At 41.4% G+C, this 21,570-nt stretch overlaps 1 protein-coding gene across 1 annotated transcript; it reads left to right on the top strand.

The window, feature by feature from the left end:
- Positions 1-3,950: 3,950 nt before the first annotated feature.
- On the top strand, positions 3,951-19,839 carry ENTPD3 (ectonucleoside triphosphate diphosphohydrolase 3; the record flags this gene model as incomplete). Its single annotated transcript, XM_083875846.1, has 10 exons — positions 3,951-3,976; positions 5,200-5,320; positions 9,702-9,819; positions 12,538-12,688; positions 13,460-13,619; positions 15,666-15,896; positions 16,340-16,612; positions 16,708-16,818; positions 17,347-17,484; positions 19,606-19,839. Exons 1-10 carry the CDS (start codon positions 3,966-3,968, stop codon positions 19,837-19,839), a joined length of 1,548 nt encoding a protein of 515 aa, XP_083731972.1. The 5' UTR covers positions 3,951-3,965.
- Between the last annotated feature and the right edge of the window lie 1,731 nt (positions 19,840-21,570).

Below are 21,570 nucleotides of genomic sequence, written 5' to 3'. Positions count from 1 at the left end.
ACTTGGAACCAGCTGGGGGATTTTATGGCCCATATCACTTGTGCTGCTATCCTGATTTTAGAGTGGCAGTAATAGGACAAGAAGAGCAGCTTGTGCAACAGCCCAGTTCTTGGAAATGGTGCAGAAAGAAAACAATCTTGTATTTCTGTTTTTATAGAAGTAGATGATAAAGAAGGGAGGGTTTGCTGTCCTTGCAAGCGTTAAGTTTTAGTCACTGGTGTAGGACTGATTGACATTTTACTTTCTATTTCAAAATGTTCATGTTTGATTGTATAAAAATAATAAGCTTTGCCATGGGGTAAGTGATCCAGCTCACTTGTCCTTTTAAAATGACACTGGAGCAGATTCAGGTGACTGACCAATGCAGTCAGTTGGACCAAGGGCCTTAAATACATTTGGATGGAACAAGAAAAATATGGCACATGAATGGAAATAATACAAAAGAAATAAATTACATGCAACAGACAGGCAGTCAGCAGGGATGGGAGGCTTTGTCTTCATGTGCTAGAAATAACTGAACTGATCTCTCAAGATCATCATTAAATCAGCTTTAATAATGTGTTGTCATCAAAAAGAGAAAATTGCCTCCACTCCCAAAATGAGTAAATTATGAAAAGATGCTTACAGATGGTTCACAAGCCTGCAGCTGGTTTCTTGTTCTCCTTCATCCAAAAATCAAACATGCTGTAATTCTTCAAGATCTTTGTGAGAAAAAGAACCAAAGAGGTGCATTTGGGTTTTTACATTATGTGACTCTGAATCCTAGAACGGTGAGCAAACGGTGGCAAAGCAGCTGAAGTGTCTCACTGAGGTTCCTGAGCTCATGTCCCTGGCAGACCCATCCTGCAGGCTGGAGGATGATCCCGGGCTGTGGTTGATCACACAGGCTGGACAGGACAGATCTGTGACGCTGCTTCTAGGAAAGTGCTGGGGCCACTGAGCAACCGAGGTTTGGCAAAAACTCCAGTAAAACTACAAAATCAATGGTGCCTGTGCGCTAAAGCCTGGATGGAAAGGCAGCCCTAAGAGTGGAGGGGCTGCTGATTCCCGGGGTCTGAGGAATGCCTTCCTGAGACAGCCCCTGTTCCTGTTAGAAGACGCGGGGGTTCTTTCACCCACCTCCAGACGAGCCCCGTTCTGCGCTCGCCTTGGGAGGGAACTGAGGAATGTGATTCGGGGGCGCACAGCAACACCCCTGCCGCACCAGCTGCGAATCCCCAGCTGCGATTCCGGGCCAGGGGAGCCGCCGGAGGAGGGGAAGGGAGGGAAGGGGGGAGGCACGGCCGTGCCCGGGGCTTCTGCGGCAGGAACTCGGTGCCCTCCCAGCCCCGCTCCCGGTGCAGCTCCCGCCGCGGGCGCGTCCGCTCGCCGCAGGTCAGATCAGATCTCCTCCCTGCACCGCACTTCAATCAGCTCATCTGGATTTTTTTTTTTTTTTTTTTTTTTTTTTTTTTTTTTTTTTTTTTTTTTTTGCCGCCAACGTGCAAGTTGTGTTTTCGCTTGTTTGTTTTCCATCGATTCGGAAACAGGGGAGCAGAGGGCGGGCACGGAGCCGGTGACTCCCCACAAATCCAGCCGGGAGAGAGGCGCCCGCAGCCGCTCCCTGCACTGCTGCTCACCCCGGCACTGCTCCCATCCCGGCACTGCTGCTCACCCCAGCACTGCTCCCATCCCGGCACTGCTGCTCACCCCGGCACTGCTCCCATCCCGGCACTGCTCCCATCCCGGCACTGCTGCTCACCCCGGCACTGCTCCCATCCCGGCGCTGCTGCTCATCCCGGCGCTGCTGCTCATCCCTGCACTGCTGCTCACCCCGGCACTGCTGCTCACCTTATTTTGGGGGGATAATTGGCTGCTTTCTCGCAAATGGCGTTCATCGTGTGAAGCCGCCTCACCCAGGAGGGCGGTGAGCAGAGGGAAAGCTTCAGCCGCAATTTTGTGTCCATGTGATTGTTTTTACTTAATTTCTCCTGAGAAGGGAGGCGTGTGAAACCTCCTCGCAGGTTTTCATCGTGGGGTTTAAAGGGCTGTGCATGTTGGGGTTTTCCTGCTATGGGATTTGTTTTGCGGGCTTATTGTTTGCTTTTGTTTTTTATTTTTTTTGTTCCCCACAGCACTTTAAGACATTCACCCATGGACCTCGTCTGAAATAAATGGTAACGTGTTTGTATCGCTCAGGTTGTTGTGAGAAGAAAGGTGCATGCTTACCCACCCTTTGAACAAGCAGGTCAGTACCTGAAAGAAGTGGGTTTGGTGTTTCAGGTGACTTGGGAAAAGGAATTTCAGCACAGTCGTTTTTACTGGTGTGCATATAACTTAGTTAAAGTGTTGGCAGCATGAAGAAGTTGAGCGTGTTTTCCTTAGCAGGCAGGAATTCTTTTTGCTGGCAGGTGAGGTGAAGGAAGTGATGCTTCCCCTGTGCACACGTGTGGCCCAGCACGATTAATTTGGTGTGGAAAATATGTATTAATGCTCTTTCTTGCTTCAGGGATGATGTTGTTTTAATAATAGAAAAACTGGGGTTTGACACTCAGTTAACACCTTTTATTCGTCTCTGCCAACAAGTGCACAATGATAGCAAGAGCTCCTCACCTTACAACTGTGTGGAGTGAATGAGCTCCTCTCTGATATCTCTACAGATTTCACTGAATGGGCAAATGTCACTGTATTTCCTGGTGTGTGAGTCTTAGATCTGAGTGTAGCCATAGGTAAACACAGCCCTGTGCTTCTGATCCAGTTATGTGGCAGGACAGCAAAAGTGTCACCACAGCTGTGTGGTGACTTCAGGGGGTCACAGAGTGTAAGGTGCCCTTTGGACACAGAGGCTATTGTGTAAATCAGGATTTTCAGATTATCTCTGATGAGACTGTCCTGCTTGGTGATGGGACAAAATTGTATGAGGAATGTCTTAAGAGATCTGCCCTTACCTTACATGGTCCCTCTTAAAGATTTTTGAAAAGAGAAAGATCACCTTTGATGAAGACAAATCCCAAAAATCATTCAAGACTTAAGTGTTAAGAGTTTAATAGTCTTTATTGCTTTGGTTTTTAGTAATTCTTTGGTTTTTCAATGAGTAATTTGTCCTGCATGTCTTTTCTTTGATGATGACTTGTTTTTTTTTCCAGCACTGAACATCAGTGCTTTGATCCAGGAGTGACTGGTATATATTAGGTTGTGAGCAGATACTTCTCTTTCAGTCACTCTATAATATTATATAGATATATCTGTGTACAATTGAAGCTAAAGAAGATAACTTTTGGTCCCCCTAAAATATTTTATCCAGATGGTGATTCATAAATATGTAGTTAAGAATCTGCTCTCTCCTTTCAAAAAGGAATTGATCTGTATAAATACTTCTAATTAGTATGTCCTGACATTATCTTCAGGTTACAGTATAGGTGTTAACATATTTTGTAATTGTAAAATAAAGATTTCACTTTATCATTTGTGTACTATGTACATGATGTTTCAACATCTCAGGATAGTAAAGCAATGAAGAGAAGTAAATAGATCACCAATGTGGCTGGTAATTTTCTCTTTAAACTGACTGATGATTAAGATGATAACAGCTATTACCAAGCCAAGAAAGAAAGCATTGGAAGAGTAGATAGACAGTAAAAAAGGAGCCCATATGGATTTAGAAAAGGGAGTTGCTGAATGCAAAAAATTATATTTTGGAAGTAAGATTCACAAAAAGAGTTTTCAAAAGCCAATCTGAGATAGTTTTCACAAAGAAATAGCAAGACAAAGAAGGAAAGCAGTAGCCGTAGGCAAAGGTCAGTGTGAAGCTTGTCCCAGGACAAAACAAATTTCTTTCTTCTCTTTTGAATGTGAACGTAGATGTTGGACCATGGGTGCCCAGGCTGAAGAGCCCATGGGGTTTAGAAAAGGGAAACTGTATGAGAAGCATTTATTCTGCTTTCTCCCTCAGCCCTTGGGGTCTGGTTGGAGCTAAGGACTAGACCATGTGTTCCAGGTACAATGGGGCTGACACAGTGTGCTCTGGCACCTTTAAGCTTTAAGCACACTTAAGGTGCTCTGGAACCTTTAAGCTCCTGTCCTCAGCACAGGCTGGCACTGGTGTCTGCTGAAACAGCAGGACAGTCCTGAGCAGCCACTGCTGTGTTTCAACAATCAGTATGGAAGAATAAGGAGATGTGACTCAGGATAGATCATGCCAGGCTACGTGGGTATTTCTGTGCCAAAACAAATGGTTTCTGAAATAAGAAAGGCAGGCAGGTTCTCCCTGTTTTGTTCCTCTGACACTTCTAAGCTTGCCATATCCCTCCAGCTGCCTCTTTCCTCCTCAGCCCCTGGGGAGCACAAGGGTTTTTGATATGTGGATTGATATGTCAGTATTCAGAGGTAGTGAATGGCCTCTTGGGGCTAAGAGATGTCTGGACAGGGACATGGAAAAAGATGAGCAGAAGTTCCAGGAAACCTAAACCACATTTGAATTCTAGGAAACTTTTCTGGATGATATGAATATATAAATAGCCTTATTGTTAGTATGTATGTTTCATGCCACCTTGGGGTTTGTCCAACAAAACATAACATTGCTTAGATTATTAACTTTTCATTGCAAAATCCCTGAGTTAAAGTGTATATTTTGTATTTTATGTGCAGTGCAGAGTGATAATAATAGGAATACACACACACACATATTTCATCAGCAGTTAGTAAAAAGATGCCTACTTTAATGTTCTTAAAACCTCCTTTTTTATTTTTTCTTGCTGAAGAAGCCTGTATCTCTTGTAGACACCAACCTTGCACCTCTGGCAGAAACATCCAGCTGCACTCAGTGGAGCAGCCTCCCTCAGGTGTCTGCGTGGCTGTGGTTGTGTCTGTGTTGTAGGAGCACAGGGGAGCTCTGGGGAGCACCAGTCCCAGCCTGCCTGCCCACAGCCTGCCCTTCCTCAGCTGGGGGAGGTGGGGAGCAGGCACCTACATGTAGGGCACCGTGAGGGTGAACTCTGGCATCGTTAGCATGACAATACAAACACAGCCCTTCCAGACAATAAAGAGTTGGTGGTTGCAAAACACCAAGCAGTTCTTGAAGAGAAGATGGAATTTCCACTAGGTAATCCAGTTCATAAAATTAGATTTTATGAGCTTCACCTGATTCAGGGCTTCAGGCTTTAAGAGAGAATAGCCAAATCCTTTCAAATTCCTTAAGTGTTTCCCATTTTGTCATTTCAGGATGCTCCCCAGAACCTCGAGTGTTGTTGCCCAAGTGTTTCTTCTTCTAAGCATAGTTCTTGTTATTGCTATTGCAGTGATTCAAATAAATCAGCAACAGATCCTCTCCCCAGGGCTTAAGGTAAGTCATAGGATACCTCAGGAGGGAGAACAATGTTTTGAACTTTGATATTTAATAATATGTCTTTCTAAACTCATTTTTATGGGGTGATTCAAATAAGCTTACAGCCATAAATTAATGTTTAATCATATCATCGTGGGAAAACTGAAGCTGAGGGAAAAGGAGAATTAGTCAAGAGTCAGTGGCAAAGCAGGAAAAGTATTTCTTGATTCCCTCTCTGTGGTGGCTATTGCACAATGTCTATGTCTCCTTCAGGACTGAAAGGCCGAATGGAGAGAATATCTCATTCCTTTTTTCTTTTTTTTTTTTTTTTTTTTAGTTTTGCCAGAGATCGGAAGTAATTTTAAAATAATTTTGATGTGGGAAATACCCAGAGTTTAAATTCTGCCCCCAAGCACAGCTGGGAAGTTTATGCTGACATCTTTGCAAACTGTGTCTTGCAAATTGTGCATTCTGTGTATCAAAAGCATTTGGGCTCTAAGTATGCACTTGATCCTTTACCACATGTTGGGACTTGCTGGATATTAACAGAAGCAAACTGACTTCATTAAGAGGGGCAGAGCAAACCGCAAAATACAAACTTAAATACTCTGAAGATCAGGTTTTGCCTTCTGCTGTGGAATATGTGTGCAGGTTCTTCAATGAGAGATATACACAACTGAGAAAAGGCTGTAGAAAATACCCTTCTTAGAAGCTGTGCAGCCTGGCATGTAGAGTTCTAGTTTTTTCCCACGATCCTCTTGTCAGATTTTTCTTTTAAGTCCCTTCTGCCTTTCCACCTGCATGCGTATTTAACTGGATAGTTCACATGCTGATAACGATGTCTAATGCCTCGTTGCACTTCATGGGATTATAAACACCTTTGGCTTTGTCTGAATCATTTGGTGGCGTGTGAGTCAGATAATGGGGTAAAACTGTAATTCTGATACCCATTTGATGTGTTTGTGTGGTGTGCTTGCAGCAGCCTCACATCCCACCAATTTTCATGCAAGGCAAGACTGGACTGACACTATCTCAGCTGAAGCCAGGGCAAGGCTGAAGCCACTATCTAAAAGTCAGCCTACACACCTCTTGTCTTTGTCATTGATTCAGTTTCTCATTCAGAATGACAAAACTGTTTACCTTACTCTTTGAGGAAGCATTGAAACCACCTGGACCATCTGGAGCTGGTTTAAGTGGGGAGGTTTGCATACTGAATCACAGCAGCTTCACAGCTGCTTCTGTAGGAAGGCTGGTATTTCTTCTACTGGGTTGGCTTTGGATTTGAGTTTGGGCTGTAAGCCTGCTAATGCAGGTGATATGGAGGACCCTGAGTTTGATTCCTGAGACTCTGAGCCATCCTCAGTAATTTACATTCACAAGAAATTCACAGGTAGAAGGAGGACCTTGGTATGCCAGTGAAACCCTCCAGTATATGTGATGAAGCCTGAAAATGACAATGTCCTGAACTTAATGGTTGATTAAAATTAATTATGGCAACAACATGATGAAAGCAGATTTATTTTTTGTAAATTGCCTTGTTCTTCTGTTACTACTGTCTGTGTTACCTGTGGCATAAAAGCTCTTTCCCAAGATGTATGTTGAGAGCATCCATTGTGGCACAAGAGATAAATAAATTACATGCTACGCCACCGGTGTTTTAAGATGTTGTTGCAAAATTGAATATTTTGGATCTCTGATGGTTGGATTATCTGAAGATTGAGCCAGTGATTAGTGAAGGAAGGGCCTGCCCATTGCATGAGGTTGGGGCACTGAAAGATCTCATGACTCACTGATACACACCATGAAGTGAGAAGAGTGATGAAGAAAACACAAATGTCCTCAGTGGAGAACTCTGCAAATGTAAACAATGATAGTGTAATAAGCCTTTGTACCAGCTCCAAAAAATAAATCTGTTTGTCTATTGCAGCTTTGTGAGCCCTAGAGAAAAAAGCCTCTCACTTCATTATTGTATTTCTTTAATTTGCCCCTCGAGGTGTTACAGTTTTCAATACCTAAATTTTTCATGTCTCTTTTGGCTCTTAGGAAGTGTTTTGCATTGTTTGTGGATGTTGTACTTGATTAAAAATTGTTGAAGCCTATGTAGCTGAATTGAAGCATGCATCTAGCACAAATCCACTTTTGTGACCTCCATCTTCCCTGTAACTGGTTTAGCTTGCTAACTTCTCTTGGCAGTTTCCAAAGTGACTGGAAGGCAGGTAACCCATCATAACTGCCTGCTTTAAGGGTTTGTGCCTCTCTATGTCCTCCTATTGGAATGATACTCAAGCTGAAAAGGCGATTGATCCTGGGGCTTGTGCTTGCTTATCTGGTGGGATTACTACTCTTCAGGATGTACCTACAAAGCCATATTCCCATGATAAACATTTTCCTTCAAGTCACTTTTTTACCCCCCTTTCTTCTTTCTTTTTTCTTCTGGACAAGAAAACAGAACTCTGAAGCTCTTCTGGGTCAACGTTGTCTCCCTGCCTTGCCTGACTAATCTAGTCCACTGAGTAGATGTGCAGTTCTTGGGTATTAGGAAATTACCAGGCCTTTGAGATGATGGAAATACTCAGTGAGACAGTTGAAGTGGAAAGAAAAGAAGGGAGAAAAAGCAGTTCTGTTCTTTAATAGCTGCTACCCTGGGATAAGGGTTTGCCTTTTCAAAAATGAGCATATCTTTTAAGGAAGGAAGAGGCTGCATAGGAAACACAGAGGAGGAGGAGGGGAAGAAAAAGTAAAAAATTGTCAGTCACACATTGATTTAGATAAGTGTATTGCTACTCTTTGGAATGGAAATCTCTTACTTCCAGAAGGAGGCTGGGAGATGCAGGGGAAGAAGGAAGCAGCTCAAAAAGTCCACAGTTAACTGAGGTAAAAATGCTTCCATTATCCTCCAGCTCTCCTTAGGCATGATAGCTCTAAAAGTAGCCAAGTTAAAAGTTTATGTTTGGTACTTTAAGCTGACTGAGACTAGATTTAATTAGTAGTCCTTGAGAAGATTGACCATTACTGTGTTATGTACCCCTAGAGTACTCATCTCTTCCAAGGAGGAGAAATACACTCAAATTATCTTTGCTAAAGTAGTTACTGAAACAGAACCTGATGATGTAGTGGTTTGATAGTACCTGTGGAGCCTTTAATAGTATAGTGGATCAGGGTAAATATTGTCTACATAAATATAAATGAAATTTTCATTATCTAACACTCCTCTATGAAACAAACTAAACTGGTACTGCTGGTATTCTATGGGGGGTAGATGTTTTTAGGATTCCAGTAGAAGTTGGGAATAATCAGGTGTGGAAGCTGAATGTTTTGCCACCTGAAGCAGTGATCCTTCCCAGTCTGACTTGTTGGTCCTTCAGGGAGGCAGTGGGATGAAATTTACCAGCCTGCAACAGGGACTCTTACTGCTTTGCAGACAGATGAAAGTTCTCATTTTCAGTATTGTCAGGCTCCTGGGCATCTGTCTGTTTCAAAAGAAAAAAAGCTGACAGAAAAATGAACCCTATACTATGTGACTCCTACCAATTAGGTGATTTTGGAAGAGCTAAACATACTTTCAGGGATCATTAAGAGGATACCAAAATTGTATTTTGCTTCCCTTTATGAGATTGTCTTCCCAGTTACTACAGTTTTCTCCTGCCATAAAATATGGGAAAGGGGGAAAGACTGGTCTGGTGAGCAGTGGGGTGGGATGGAGAAACTGGTGCTTTAATGCCCGAGTCCAAGGGACTTGAGGCAAGTAATTTAAATATCTCTCATTTATTTTATAAATAATCATGGGCTAATATTGATTCTCTTTCCCTCTGTGTTGTCTCATACTCTGGCACAGCCTGTTCTCAGAGGCAAACTCTCAGGTGGACTAAACCACTCAGAGGGAGAGGTTTATGGGGCAATTAGGAAAGAACCAGACTTGTTTCATCATTCTTACTGTCGACCATTAGGTACTTTACCTCTTTGCTTATGGCTTTATGGATCCCTTGTGCATCCTTGAATCTAAAGCCTGTGCTTAGATATCAAACCCTTCAGTGTTCAGGGAACGGACTGGGATAAAGGGAAATGAACTTGCTCCAAAATCAGGTCCTAACACAGTGTTATCTATTTGTCAGTGTGGGTTTTGAGCCTGATGCTGAAAGGAGATGAGCATTCTCCATCCCCACTGAATTAATTATTGAAGATATGTAGGATGTTCCTTGGTTCGCAGCCAGATTCATTCTGTGCTTGGTTGTTGGATTCATGCCTAAGAGCCTAACACTCAAATTAATCTCTCTTGTAAATAATACACTGTGCATGCATTTTCTAAATGTCTGGTGGTGCAGTAAAGTGCAGCTGCATATGGGTATTTAAGCTGCCATTGTTTGTTCCTTCATCCAGTGTATTCTTTCTTAATCCTCAGTATGGAATAGTCCTTGATGCCGGATCCTCTCGGACTACAGTCTATGTCTATGAGTGGCCAGCAGAAAAAGAAAACAACACGGGAGTAGTGAGCCAAACCTTCAAGTGCAATGTGAAAGGTGAGCTCAAAGGAAAGTTCCTCAGTTGTTATTAGCCTTGCTTGTACTGCCCCTTCCCTTCCCTTCCCTTCCCATTGCTGTGGAGGCAAGACTGTCAAGACTATGTCTATATCTGTCAGCATTAGTTCTTTTCCTACTGATACAATAAGGTGCTCTAATCATTGCACCAGAGAAAGGAAATTGTAGCAAAATTTGATTTACTCTATGGCAGTGCATGATTGGTGCAGACAGAATTCAATCTAAAGAGAGACAGGACCTGCAAATGTTCAGTCCTTGTGTTTCTTTCAGAATAAAAGTATTCTGTATATTTTAAAATAGCTTGGAATAAAAAGAATTTTAGAAGAATGGGAATCTAGCTCTCGTTAGTTGTTAATTAAGCTTTTCTACACTACAGAACTAGGAAGTAGCTAATAAAATTATTGAGTAAAATAGCTAAATTGGCAGAACTGTTACTGACAGGATGTCATAATTTTATCAAATGGGTAGGTGTGGCCTCTGTGTCAGGAAGACCTGTGTTGTGCACAGCTAGAAGATGTCCCAAAGGTACCACTGGCTACCTGTCCTGCCTTTTGTCTGAGGTTTTGAATTAATTCCTCACAGACAGACAGACTAGGCTGACTTCTGATCCCACTCCAGTATGGTTAGGTGGTTGTGGATTCCTTCATAGAATCTCTTAGTCAACTTCAGTGACATCTGACTCCGCTTTCAAAGTTATGAAAATGCCACACATTTTGTAAAGACAGATGGCCAGGTGGGGGAGGGAAATCAGGTTTTTTGTTCTCTGATAATAACTGTGGTGTTCAAAGAGAATATTTTTCTTTTCTCTCAGCCATGATTTTGCAGAGTCTTGCTTCTCTCTTTGTGTCTGGAAATAGATGCTGGAGGTGTAGCCACAGAGGCCCATGAGTAACAGAGAGTAGAAGGCAATAGTTTCTTAACAGCACCAGCATTTCTATCTTCAGTGTTAAACATGTGTGGACATTCTTAGCAATTCTAGAACAAGGACAGGAAAGCAAGTGTAACATGAACAGAAGCGATGCATTGTCATGTCTCTAATGAAGAAATGTCCTTAAAAACTGCTGTAATGGTAGCCAGCCTGCCAAGGTGAGGGGTACACTCTGCTAATTCATGTCTGGACTCAGGGTCTTTGCCTTTAGGAATTCTTCTGAGAGAAACAGGCACAGAGAAACTGCATTATTCTTTGTCTTGGAAAAAACCAGCAGTGCTTTGTGAATTTGATTGAATTGGTTTAGAATTTGTTTTACCTCTGGGGAATACAAATAAATTACAAAACAGAGGAGTCCAAATTGCTGTGGACAGGGCCATATCCTTAGCCATGGTCAGCCAAGTACTCCTCATCCCTGAGTGTACCAAATCACCAGGGTACACTCTTCTAGTCTTGGATAACTCTGCATTGGAGGAGACAGAGGGCTGGTTCATGGGAGATGTCCCCAGCTAAGCTGTGGGTGACGGTGGTAAACACATCTGTCAGTGTTTCTTTAGTGACCCTTTAACCACAGTCTTAAGCATTTAAATTGGGGGATGGTTCTGGGCCATAATGGGAGGCAGATTTTCAGATTTCTGTTGAACTTGAAGGCCAAATGATCAACTCCTCTGTGAATTCTGTGGTGGTTTTATGATTTCATTTCCACCTTTATTAAGTACATCTGCCCTTGTGTGTAGGAACCAGGCCCAGATCCAGATCCTTTCTGTGTAGTGCAGTTAATCAGTCCTGGTAGAGCTGTAAGCATTGGCAAAACAGGCAGTTGTCCAGACGAAAATGGTCATTGCCTTGTGACCTGCTCTGTCTGAAAACTGGAAGATAGGAACTTGCAGCCACCAAAGGAATGTGAAGCAATGGCAGCTGCTGAGGATGTTGCTGCTCTGTTTTCCTCTGATAGCAGCTTTCCTTCCAGCTTCAGGCAGTTTGTGCTAGACTTAAGACTTTCAGAAAGTCTTATTTCAAAACCCGGGCTGTGAACATCTAATGATGACATGGTAATGTTTATGTTTAAATTCACACAGTCAGAAAAGGAGTTTTGGAGTGTGGAATCTGTAAAGGCTTACATACTTTTTCTTCTGTTTCTATCAGTGCAATGTGACTGAACATAAATGGTTTCTCATTTCAACTCAGTAAGAGCCACCTTTTGCTTAGCTTGGGACTGGGTTGTGCAAGACGTGGCTGTTACAGAGGTAGATGGAGTTCTGGCAGTTGTTCTCTGCGAGGCACTGGCTTCATGGCAGTGCCTGGATTGCTCCCTGTGCAACTTCCTCAGCTAGGGAATTTTAGTAGGGAATGTTTTATTTACACCCAAGTTGAGCCTGAACAAGTTGAGATCCTGATGGTCCTTGGAGTGCTGAGCAAGGCAGGACTTTGATGATAATTGTTCAAATAGCTATGCCTTATGCAGCATGGCGTAACTCTCATTCCTGCTCTTTGAAGACTTTGGAAATTTGGAAAGCTGTTTACTAGTTCATGCACCAGAGCAGACTTGTGCCTGTATGAAGTCAAGAACCATTTCTGTGCATCTTGAAATGCACAGGCACCACATTGTTTATTCCACAAGCACTCCTAGTTTTCAGCCGTCCTACCCTTGTTTGCAGTTATGGTGGTGGGGGGGAAAGGGGGAAATGTCTTTCTCTTAACACCTGTTTGCTAATTGGGCTAATTTGTAGTTGGCAAAGCAGGATGAAATCTATCTCCTTGTTCTTTTTTAGGCCCTGGCATATCCAGCTATGAGAGTAGCCCTGGAGCTCTTGCCAAACCTCTTGATGACTGTCTGAATAAAGTAAAGGAGAGAATACCAGTTCATCTGCATAAAAACACTTCTGTTTATCTGGGGGCTACAGCTGGCATGAGACTGCTGAGGTATGGCAGAAACTTGAACTACTCTGTATGCATACTAGCATAGCACTCTGTGAAAACAGAATGTGAAAAATGTACTGGATGCATTTTTACCCACTGGAAATTGGCCATCTCAAAGAAAATGGAGCCCAGCCAATTTAATTTAATTAACTTTTTTGATAGTGGAAGCGTGTCTGCATAAAACCCCTCTATTATGCTGTATTGAAAAGAAACTTGCTTTATTTTGGAGAAGGCAAGGGTTTGATTTTCTCTTTCACATCTGTCACAAAATACAGTGTTACGTAAACAGATAATGTTTGTGCACATCCATGGGCAGCAAAGGCAGATTGAAGCTAGACACTGCATTCTGAGTGTGGATGTGATCTGATGTGATGTGGCTTTTGCAGTGTGTCTATGGCTTTAGCCTTGGCACAAACTGGCTTTATTATATTTTTTCTGTGGCTAAACAGAGCTGGAAGAGAGATTCCAGGGCTGCTTTAACCAGAAGCTGTCATATATGTCAGTTCATTAAGAATAAAGGTGTATATAAGGAGAAAAAAACCCACCCATGAACTTGCATGATAAAGAGTGAAGTTGGTACATACTGAGGGAATTGTTTGCTGAAACGATGCTGGAACTGGCTGTTCCCTATCATAAGCTTCCCCTTTAGGGAAACAATGTCTATTTCATTTATTAGGTGATTGTAGGAGTTTTCTTGAATTGCTAGTCAGTGAACAATAAACATGAAATTGCCTTTTCAGATGCTCAGTGTCTCATGTTTTGTGAATTGCTTAGGTTGCAAAATGAATCGGCAGCCAATGAAGTCCTTGCAAGCATTCAAAACTACTTCAGAGCACAACCTTTTGAATTTAGGGGTGCGCAGATCATAACTGGGCCAGAGGAAGGGGTGTATGGATGGATAACAGCCAACTATTTAATGGGCAATTTCTTAGAGGTGTGTGGAAAAAACTGCATGATTTTCTTTTCACTGTTTCTCTCTTATAAATGAGAAGTTTGAGAGGACATACCTCTTAAAGTGTCATAGTTGCAACTTCTGTTTTCCTCTAAAGTCTCTAAGAGGGTCTTTTTGTGGCAGTAATAGAGCAAACATAAATCAAAGAATATGTTTTTATGGGAATGGGATATGGCAAAGGTAAAATTGTTGATTCACAAAAAAGAGCTCTTCTCTAAACGACATTGGGTGCCTTACCTTAAACCAAAAAGTTAGATCACTCTTAAAAGCATTGGTATGTTAAGTGTGACAGGTGTTGATTGTCTGGACAGTGGTGCCAACTAAAGATCTTTTCTTCTGCTTATTTGCTGTCCCTGCCACCCTACTGGCAAAGCACCTGCCTGGCTTAGGGGTTTCCAAATTATTTGGCAGCGTTGCTCCCTTGTCTTAAGCAGACAAGACTGTTTGAAGCACTGAAGGTGGTCAAATATGCCTTAGCTGAGCAGAAGTCATTCATACACAGCTCATTCCAAGACTGTTGAAAAGCTGCAGGCTACGAGCAGTAGGCTGTGACACCAACTGTCTTGTGCAGACCAAGTGATACCAATATAGACAAACTCATGCTGTTCTCTAACTTGGAATAGGGTCAGGCAGGAACCTTATAGCAGAGAAGGAGCCAGATGTGTTGGAAGATCCCTTTTTTAGGCACAGGTATTCAATGTGATTTCATTCAGAGTAAAAGCTGAACCAAGATGATCCGCAATCACTAATCTGCATTTGTAGTAGGAGTGTGCTGCACTCAGCATCGACAGCACTTCTGCCAGATTGTCTAACTAGGCTGAAATCAATTTCAGTCTGTACTGCTGAATATTGCTAGCTGTCCTGACTGAGTGGTTCTTATCAGATCATGGCCATTAAATAAGAAGGAATTACTTGTTGGTACTGTGAGTGATAGCTCATGGTGAATGTGTTGATGACTTACAACGTTAAGAAAACAAGTACTGGAATCACCCATTCTGTAGGAGTTTCTCTCATTGTGTGCATTTCATGCAACAAAAATGGCAACATGAACTTCAAAGTGGTGTCAGTCTTCTACCAGATGAATTTTAATAATCCCAATATCAAATTCCATATGGCAAATTCATAAAAATAGACTTCAAGAGGCTGTGAAACCACTTTAGTCTAGAGAGTTCTGTGAAGAAATATGTGTGGAATATCACTAGTAGAAGAGAGAAATTCTGACCTTTCTTGTGACAACAGTCTCAGAGTCACATTCTGTGAGGGATTGTTTATGGGAATTTTTCACTGTAGAATTTTATGGTGAGTGTATTTGCTAGCCTACAAACCCCATCGTTTCCCTCATTGTGTATACATTCATCTCATCATGCTCATTGGGTAAATATTGACATAGATAATCATAGAAAACCTCTATTTGGCACTGTGACTACGTAGATCAAATACAGAATTTGGGGAATATTTTGGGTAATAGGGAAAAATGCCATCTGAATGGATCAGACTGCAGTTTCAGTGGAGAAAATGTGCAGATTAAGGGTCCTTGTTTTTTTGACTTTGATGGAGCTTTCATCTGACTTTTTTTGCATTTTTCACTTTCTTTTCACTCTATCTGTGTGATCTCTTAGTATTCTATTCCTTTAATATTTCTTCTAGCCTTGAAACAAGCAAATCTTGATACCATTTCCATCCAGATTTGTTCAAGTTCTCATGCATATCTGAACTTCAATTCCCTGCATTCTAGGATAGACATTGCTCTGGCTAATCCCATGCTTTGGACATTGTGCTGTACTATTGAGTTGAACACTATGCTTCATTTGTTTTCCCATCTTTAAAGATCTTTTCACTCTCTGAAAGTACATCCCTCTTACATAAAAACATCTGTATGTTTTCCTCATAGTTACTTTTTTTTTTTTTTTAAAGAGTGCAGGACAAAGAAGTGGGAGGGAGGTTTCAATAAGCAAAGAGTAGAAAAGCTTGAGGGGAGAAGAAGCAGATGATATTTCTAATTTGCCTTGTTTTTAATTTTACATGTAGAAAAACCTTTGGAGGACATGGGTCCATCCTTACAGAAAAGAGACTATGGGTGCACTGGACCTTGGAGGAGCTTCCACTCAAATTTCATTTATCCCTGAGGATCCTGAGGAGCACTTCAATAGCACCTTGCAAGTGAAGTTGTATGGTTACAACTACAATGTCTACACTCACAGCTACCAGTGCTATGGGAGAGATGAAGCTGAGAAAAGGCTTTTAGCATTGCTGCTCCAGGTCTGTTTAAGACCCTTTGCTATGTTGCTCTTGCAAGCGTTCAGTAATTGAGCAGGGTCTTAGGCTCATGTTCTCTTCCCTTTGCTGGAATCTGGGGACCCCAGTAAGAGCTCAGTTGTGCTTTGTTGTGGCCAAACACACTTAGGTTTCATACAAAGGACTTCATATTTGTTAAAAATTAGTAAGAGTACTGTGCCATTTGACAAAAAGAGCTTGAAAATATTTTGCTGATCTTGCCAATGAATTCTGGAGAAAGGAGTTTCTATGAATTATAGTGATCAGCAGTGTTGTGCTGACCAGTTATGTCAGTGAACAAAAATACATGCATCTGCAGTTTAAAAATACTCCTGTAGTTCATGCCAAATTTGGTCTTTCTTGCTTTTGACTAGTATTTATTGTTTGGGGTTTCTTGTTTGTTTTCGTTTGTTTCTTTTTCCTCCCAGAAATCAAATGCCAGTGCCAATGTGGATAATCCCTGTTACCCTCAGAACTATAACACAGCATTAACGATGAAGTACTTCTTTGGCAGCCTTTGTACACAGTCTCTGAGACCAGCAAATTACCACCCAAACCAGCTTGTGAATTTCCATGGAACAGGAGACCCAGGTCTGTGCCAGGAGATGGTTTCTTTATTGTTTAACTTCACTGCTTGCAGAGACAGAGAGGACTGTCCATTTAATGGAATACATCAGCCAAAAGCCAAAGGGAATTTTGTGGTAGGTTTGCAAACACAGTGCCTTTCTTTTTGAGATTGCTTGCTTTTGATTTCTGTAGTTCTGAAAGTAACCTGTCATCCACTCCTTTTCTATAGGCTTTTTCTGGATTCTACTATACAATGAATGCTTTGAATTTATCTGGGCACTTTTCCCTAGATGACTTCAATTCAAGTATGTGGTTTTTCTGTTCACAGAGCTGGGCACAGGTAAGTGGGTTGGTTGGTTATTGGTTGGTTGGTTGGTTGTTGGTGTTGTTGTGATTTTTCTTTTCCATTTTAAACCTCTAAAAGAGGGGTATAAAAATAATATGGACGGGTTATGTGTTCAGAACCTTTCAGAAGGTCTGTATGAACCTAGCAATTGTTTTTCCACTGTGCTTCAAACCATGTAGTATTTCTGTCACCCTTAACACTTGGAATAGGTTTCAAAATTTCATTTCACAGTTCTAACCATGCTGTAGAGATGACAGGGAAACTTTAGAAACCATAACATCCTCAATCTTCAATGTGCAGTTTTGTGTTTCTTTTCATTGTGTACTACATAAGCTATGTCACTTTTAGAGTCTTTCTCTTTCTGAATTCCTGTATCTAGTTGTCTACGCCTTTACTTGGCATTTCTGAAAAATGTTACTAACTTCTAATTAGAACCCAAATATTCTCTAGTTATGAAACCCCAAAGCATTTGCTTTTTCTATAATTAACATGTTTTTTTAAAAAAAACCCTTTTGTTTCCAGCTCCCATTTATGCTGCCTAAATTTGAAGAAATATATGCTAGATCCTACTGTTTCTCAGCCAATTTCATTTATTACTTGCTTGTTCATGGTTACAACTTCAATGCAGAAACTTGGCCACAGATACATTTTCAAAAGGAGGTGAGTAATAATAATTTTCTCTTACTGTCATTTTAATCCAAAGAGGTTGAGGAGGAGACAGAAAATGCAGCAGCCTGCAAAAACAGAATGGTTGTGAACAGCCCTAGTAAATGACTGTCAAATGTTTGGCATAAGAAAAAGCCACTTTTCAAACCTCAGGAGCAATCTCAGCCTGTTTTCAGGGGTTGCAGCATTACTTGGAGATGCTACATAGATTCTTTTAAAGAGCTTTAAGCAAAGATCAAACACTTGTGTTTTAAACATTTCCCCAGTATTTTGCTCTAGGCAGTGATCTGCCTAAAACACCTCACCAGTCAAGGTCAGTTTGAGCTAACCCTGCTCAGCCAGAGAGCAGAACTCTGCTTTGCTGTCTCCTGGCAGAGCCTTGGAGGAACTGGCAAAGCAGTCTGTAGTCAGTGAGTGGTGATGAAGCAACTAGGACAGTTTTCATCCTCACCCAGCTCATCCATCTGTACCATAATCTGGCTTTCTGGAATAAGAATGCATTTTGATGGGGTATTGCCTTTCAGTTGACAGAGAGAGAAGGCTTATAATATCTGTGTAAAAGATGCATTTATTTTCCTCTCTGCTACTGCACAAAGCCTTACTCTAAAACCCTATCCCAGACTGTCTCCTAATGTCCATATAGCTTGGAAATGCTTCAGCACTTGCATGCAAAACAAACAAAAAAAAAGGTTGTAGATGTTCATGGTGTATTCTTAAATCCCCTTAGATGCAGGGGATGCTGCCAAGCTGTGAATGAGAAATCAAAAGCAATGTTTTCTGAACAGTCATATCTATTACTCATGCACTAAGGAATCAAGTAGGATTTTCTTGCCTTATTCTGGCAGACAATCACTAGCAGCTCTGAAGGAGTGTCCAAATTTTAGCTGTCCCACCAGGAAAACTGCATAGAGTTTACCTTGAGATCTTAAATCTCCACTGGGCAGGGGGATGGGTGTGGATTTTTCTTGACATTAAATATATATTGTATTGTCCCCAGCAGATAGGAGAAGCCAGAAACAGCAAAATTTTCTTGCATTTATAGGCAGGACTATAAAAATACTGAGCAAAACAAAACCCCAAAAGGCTTATTTAAAATTAATACCTTTGTTGCCTAGATCTTACACTAGGGTAATCATGAAACTCCAAAAGGAAAAACTACATTCCTTTAATTAGATCTGCCCCTACTAAAATAGTAAGGTCTAATGTTGGCTGATCAGCTAAGCTGTCCCAGAGATAACAATCTCACTATGACTGGTGGGTGGGTTTTTTGTCTATGCTAGGAGTATATATTTCCTTTTAATTAGTGAACACGAGCAATGAAAAGAACCTTGGCCTAATGCTAAGATCTGAGCGAGATCCAGAGCTAGATGATTTGCAAAAATGAGAAGTTTTAAACCTAATGATGAGAGAGACAAAGGATAACTTAATGAAAAGAGTGGAAAAATGGTAAACTCTGTTGCTCAAACTAGAAGTAGGCTAAGACAGCAAAGCAGGAGGACCATGGAGCAAATATAAACATACTCCCTTTGCCACTGTCTCACCCATTCTGAAGTAGTTTCTCATTTATGTTTATTTTTTAAATGGAGGAGCCTAGTTTTGGTTCATTTGCTGGCACAAATACGGAACAAAAGATGATAAATAGAGTTCCTGCTTTGGGGACTTTATCTTGGCTTCCTCTTTGTCCATGTTGGTGAGATTCTGTGGGGGTTTTTTGTTTGCTTGAACTCAAATGGCACCTTGGGATTTGGCTAAGGTGAGGGGCTAATTTTAGGAATTAGCATAGTAGTCATGGGGTTTTTTATTTGTTTGTTTAAAATGTGTTTCCTGCACAGAAAATTGCATAAATGGCTGTCTGCATATAGACCACACATCTGTCTACCCATGCAATACCTGTGTATCACTTCTTTAAGCCCAGTGACCAATTTTATTACCATCCTCTAGAATGACAGAAAAAGGGTATTTTAAAATGGTTCTGTATCTCCTTTGTATATTTCACTAAAGATTTCTCCTTGCTAATTTAAAGGACAGGTGCCATTAACAGCAGTTGAGGTTTTGGAGTCTATTCCCTCTGACTGAAAATTCCATGGGAAAAGGACTCTTCTGTCTTTATTTCAGGTTGGTAACAGCAGCATAGCGTGGTCACTCGGTTACATGCTAAGCCTCACAAACATGATTCCAGCAGAAGGCAAGCTGATCCAGTTACCTCTGAAACCTTCTCTATTTGCTGGGCTCCTCGTGTTCCTCACAGCTACGGCACTGCTGTGTCTCCTCTTCCTCGTCTACCTGTGTGTTGTGTCGTATCGTCGGAAGAACATCCCTCACATTGAACACGTGTTTATTCCAGAATGAATGAACTCTGCTGAAGACAAAACAAAAAATTTATAGTGCTGTTAATCAGAACTTTAGTTTGTGCCCCATTTTTCAAAAATAAAGACAGCAAAAATTACTTCTGGGCCAGAAGCATAAATAGAGAAGATGCACAAAGGAATCCGTGATATGGTGAATTGGAATGCTTTTGAAATATTTTGGTAATTGTTTCTGTAAACCTAATTTGTCCAGTGTGCGGTAGAGAAAACATGGGCAGATACGTCACTTTGCTTTATAAGGGATTACTTGCATTTTCCTGCCAGGTATGGTGGAGGTTTTTTTTTCTTTCTTTTTTGTTCATTAACTCTGTGCTAACTGGTAAGCTCAAGTTTGGATGTAGTGATGGATTTGATCACAGTGGCAGTTGTTTAAGATAAAATTAAACAAGCCAGTAGCACCTGTGGGAGGTGGGAAGATGATAGCTGTCCTTGTGTGCAGTGCTGACACTAAAAGCCCTGAAGTAATCTAATTTCTGAAACTGAAACAAGCACTGGATAATGACAAGAACTGAAAGGAAGAGCTGTGATAGAATTGTTTCTATTGCTGTTCCAAATGGATTGATCCCCACCACAAAAAAGTGTGATAAACTGTCAACACCTCTCAGGACTCTCGTGCCTGTCTTAAACAGAGCTGTATCTTTTGGTACCATGGAGAGCCCAAAATGCCTCTGGTCTGGTACATTTGCTTTGGAGGTGGAACACAATGCTTTCATACTTCAGTGACTGAATCTAAATTTAAATATCTCATAGTTGCCTCCAGAAGATACTGGAGTTTTCAGTGTCCTTTTCTAACTTTCAGAGGAATGCTTTTTGTAGGCTCTCATACTGAAACCCTGACCTCTATACCCCACATATTGTTGGTCTCAGACAGTGGCAGTCTGTACTGATTTGACATGTATGTATTATTTCAGCTGTCTGCATAGAGTCTCAGATCTGAATATTCCATTAACATGTTAAGCCCTTCTTTCAAGGCCAAGAGGAACAGGAGCCAGTCTCCAGGCCAGCAAAACACCTTTTCTCTGTGGGTTCAGGAACGTATTGCTGGAGTTGCACTCATGGCTCTAGTGCCTTGGTCAGCCTTTCCACTGTCCTTCAGCAGCACTGGGATCCACCTGGCAGATGCTTCTGTCAAACATTTTGACTCCAGAGCTTTCCTACAAGTGCTGCTGCCTTCATGCAACAAACAGCTGGCTTCCTTGAAAGCCTAGGCATTCTTCACCAAACCTCACACTCCTTTAAATCATAGGACTATCTCAGCTTCATCTATTCCCAGTACTGATTAGGGGATAGATAGCAGAACAGTGGCCAGTATTTTTACCTATAAATAATGTTTTTAATTTCAGTCTTTTGTTTCTCTATCACCTTCTTACTTATGTTTGGTTGTGGGGTTGGTGTTTCATTTTCTTTTGTGTTTTTTTCATAGGTTGACAGGTGATTTGAAGGGAGCTAAATATCTTTTTAAATGAAAAAAAGAAAAAAGTGATTTTTCAAGCAGATCAATAGGGCTTTGTTCCTTCTCTATTGATACACTGCTAAGTCTTGTCAGTCTTACTGGAGCACAATAAAGTATAAGATATTATAAGATGATGAAGAGTTCTGTGCCATCAAAGTTATATCTGATAAAGTATAAAATTACTTCAGAGTGCATGGATATTACAGAGGCTGGCATGAGATGTTTTGTGTGATGGATCTGTAATTGCAGTTATGGGTGGAA

Source organism: Zosterops lateralis, assembly GCF_965231275.1.
Source record: "Zosterops lateralis genome assembly, chromosome: 1".
NCBI classification, from domain to species: Eukaryota; Metazoa; Chordata; class Aves; order Passeriformes; family Zosteropidae; genus Zosterops; species Zosterops lateralis.
Note: the sequence above shows the minus strand (reverse complement) of the source record. Positions and strands in the feature narration are given on the sequence as shown.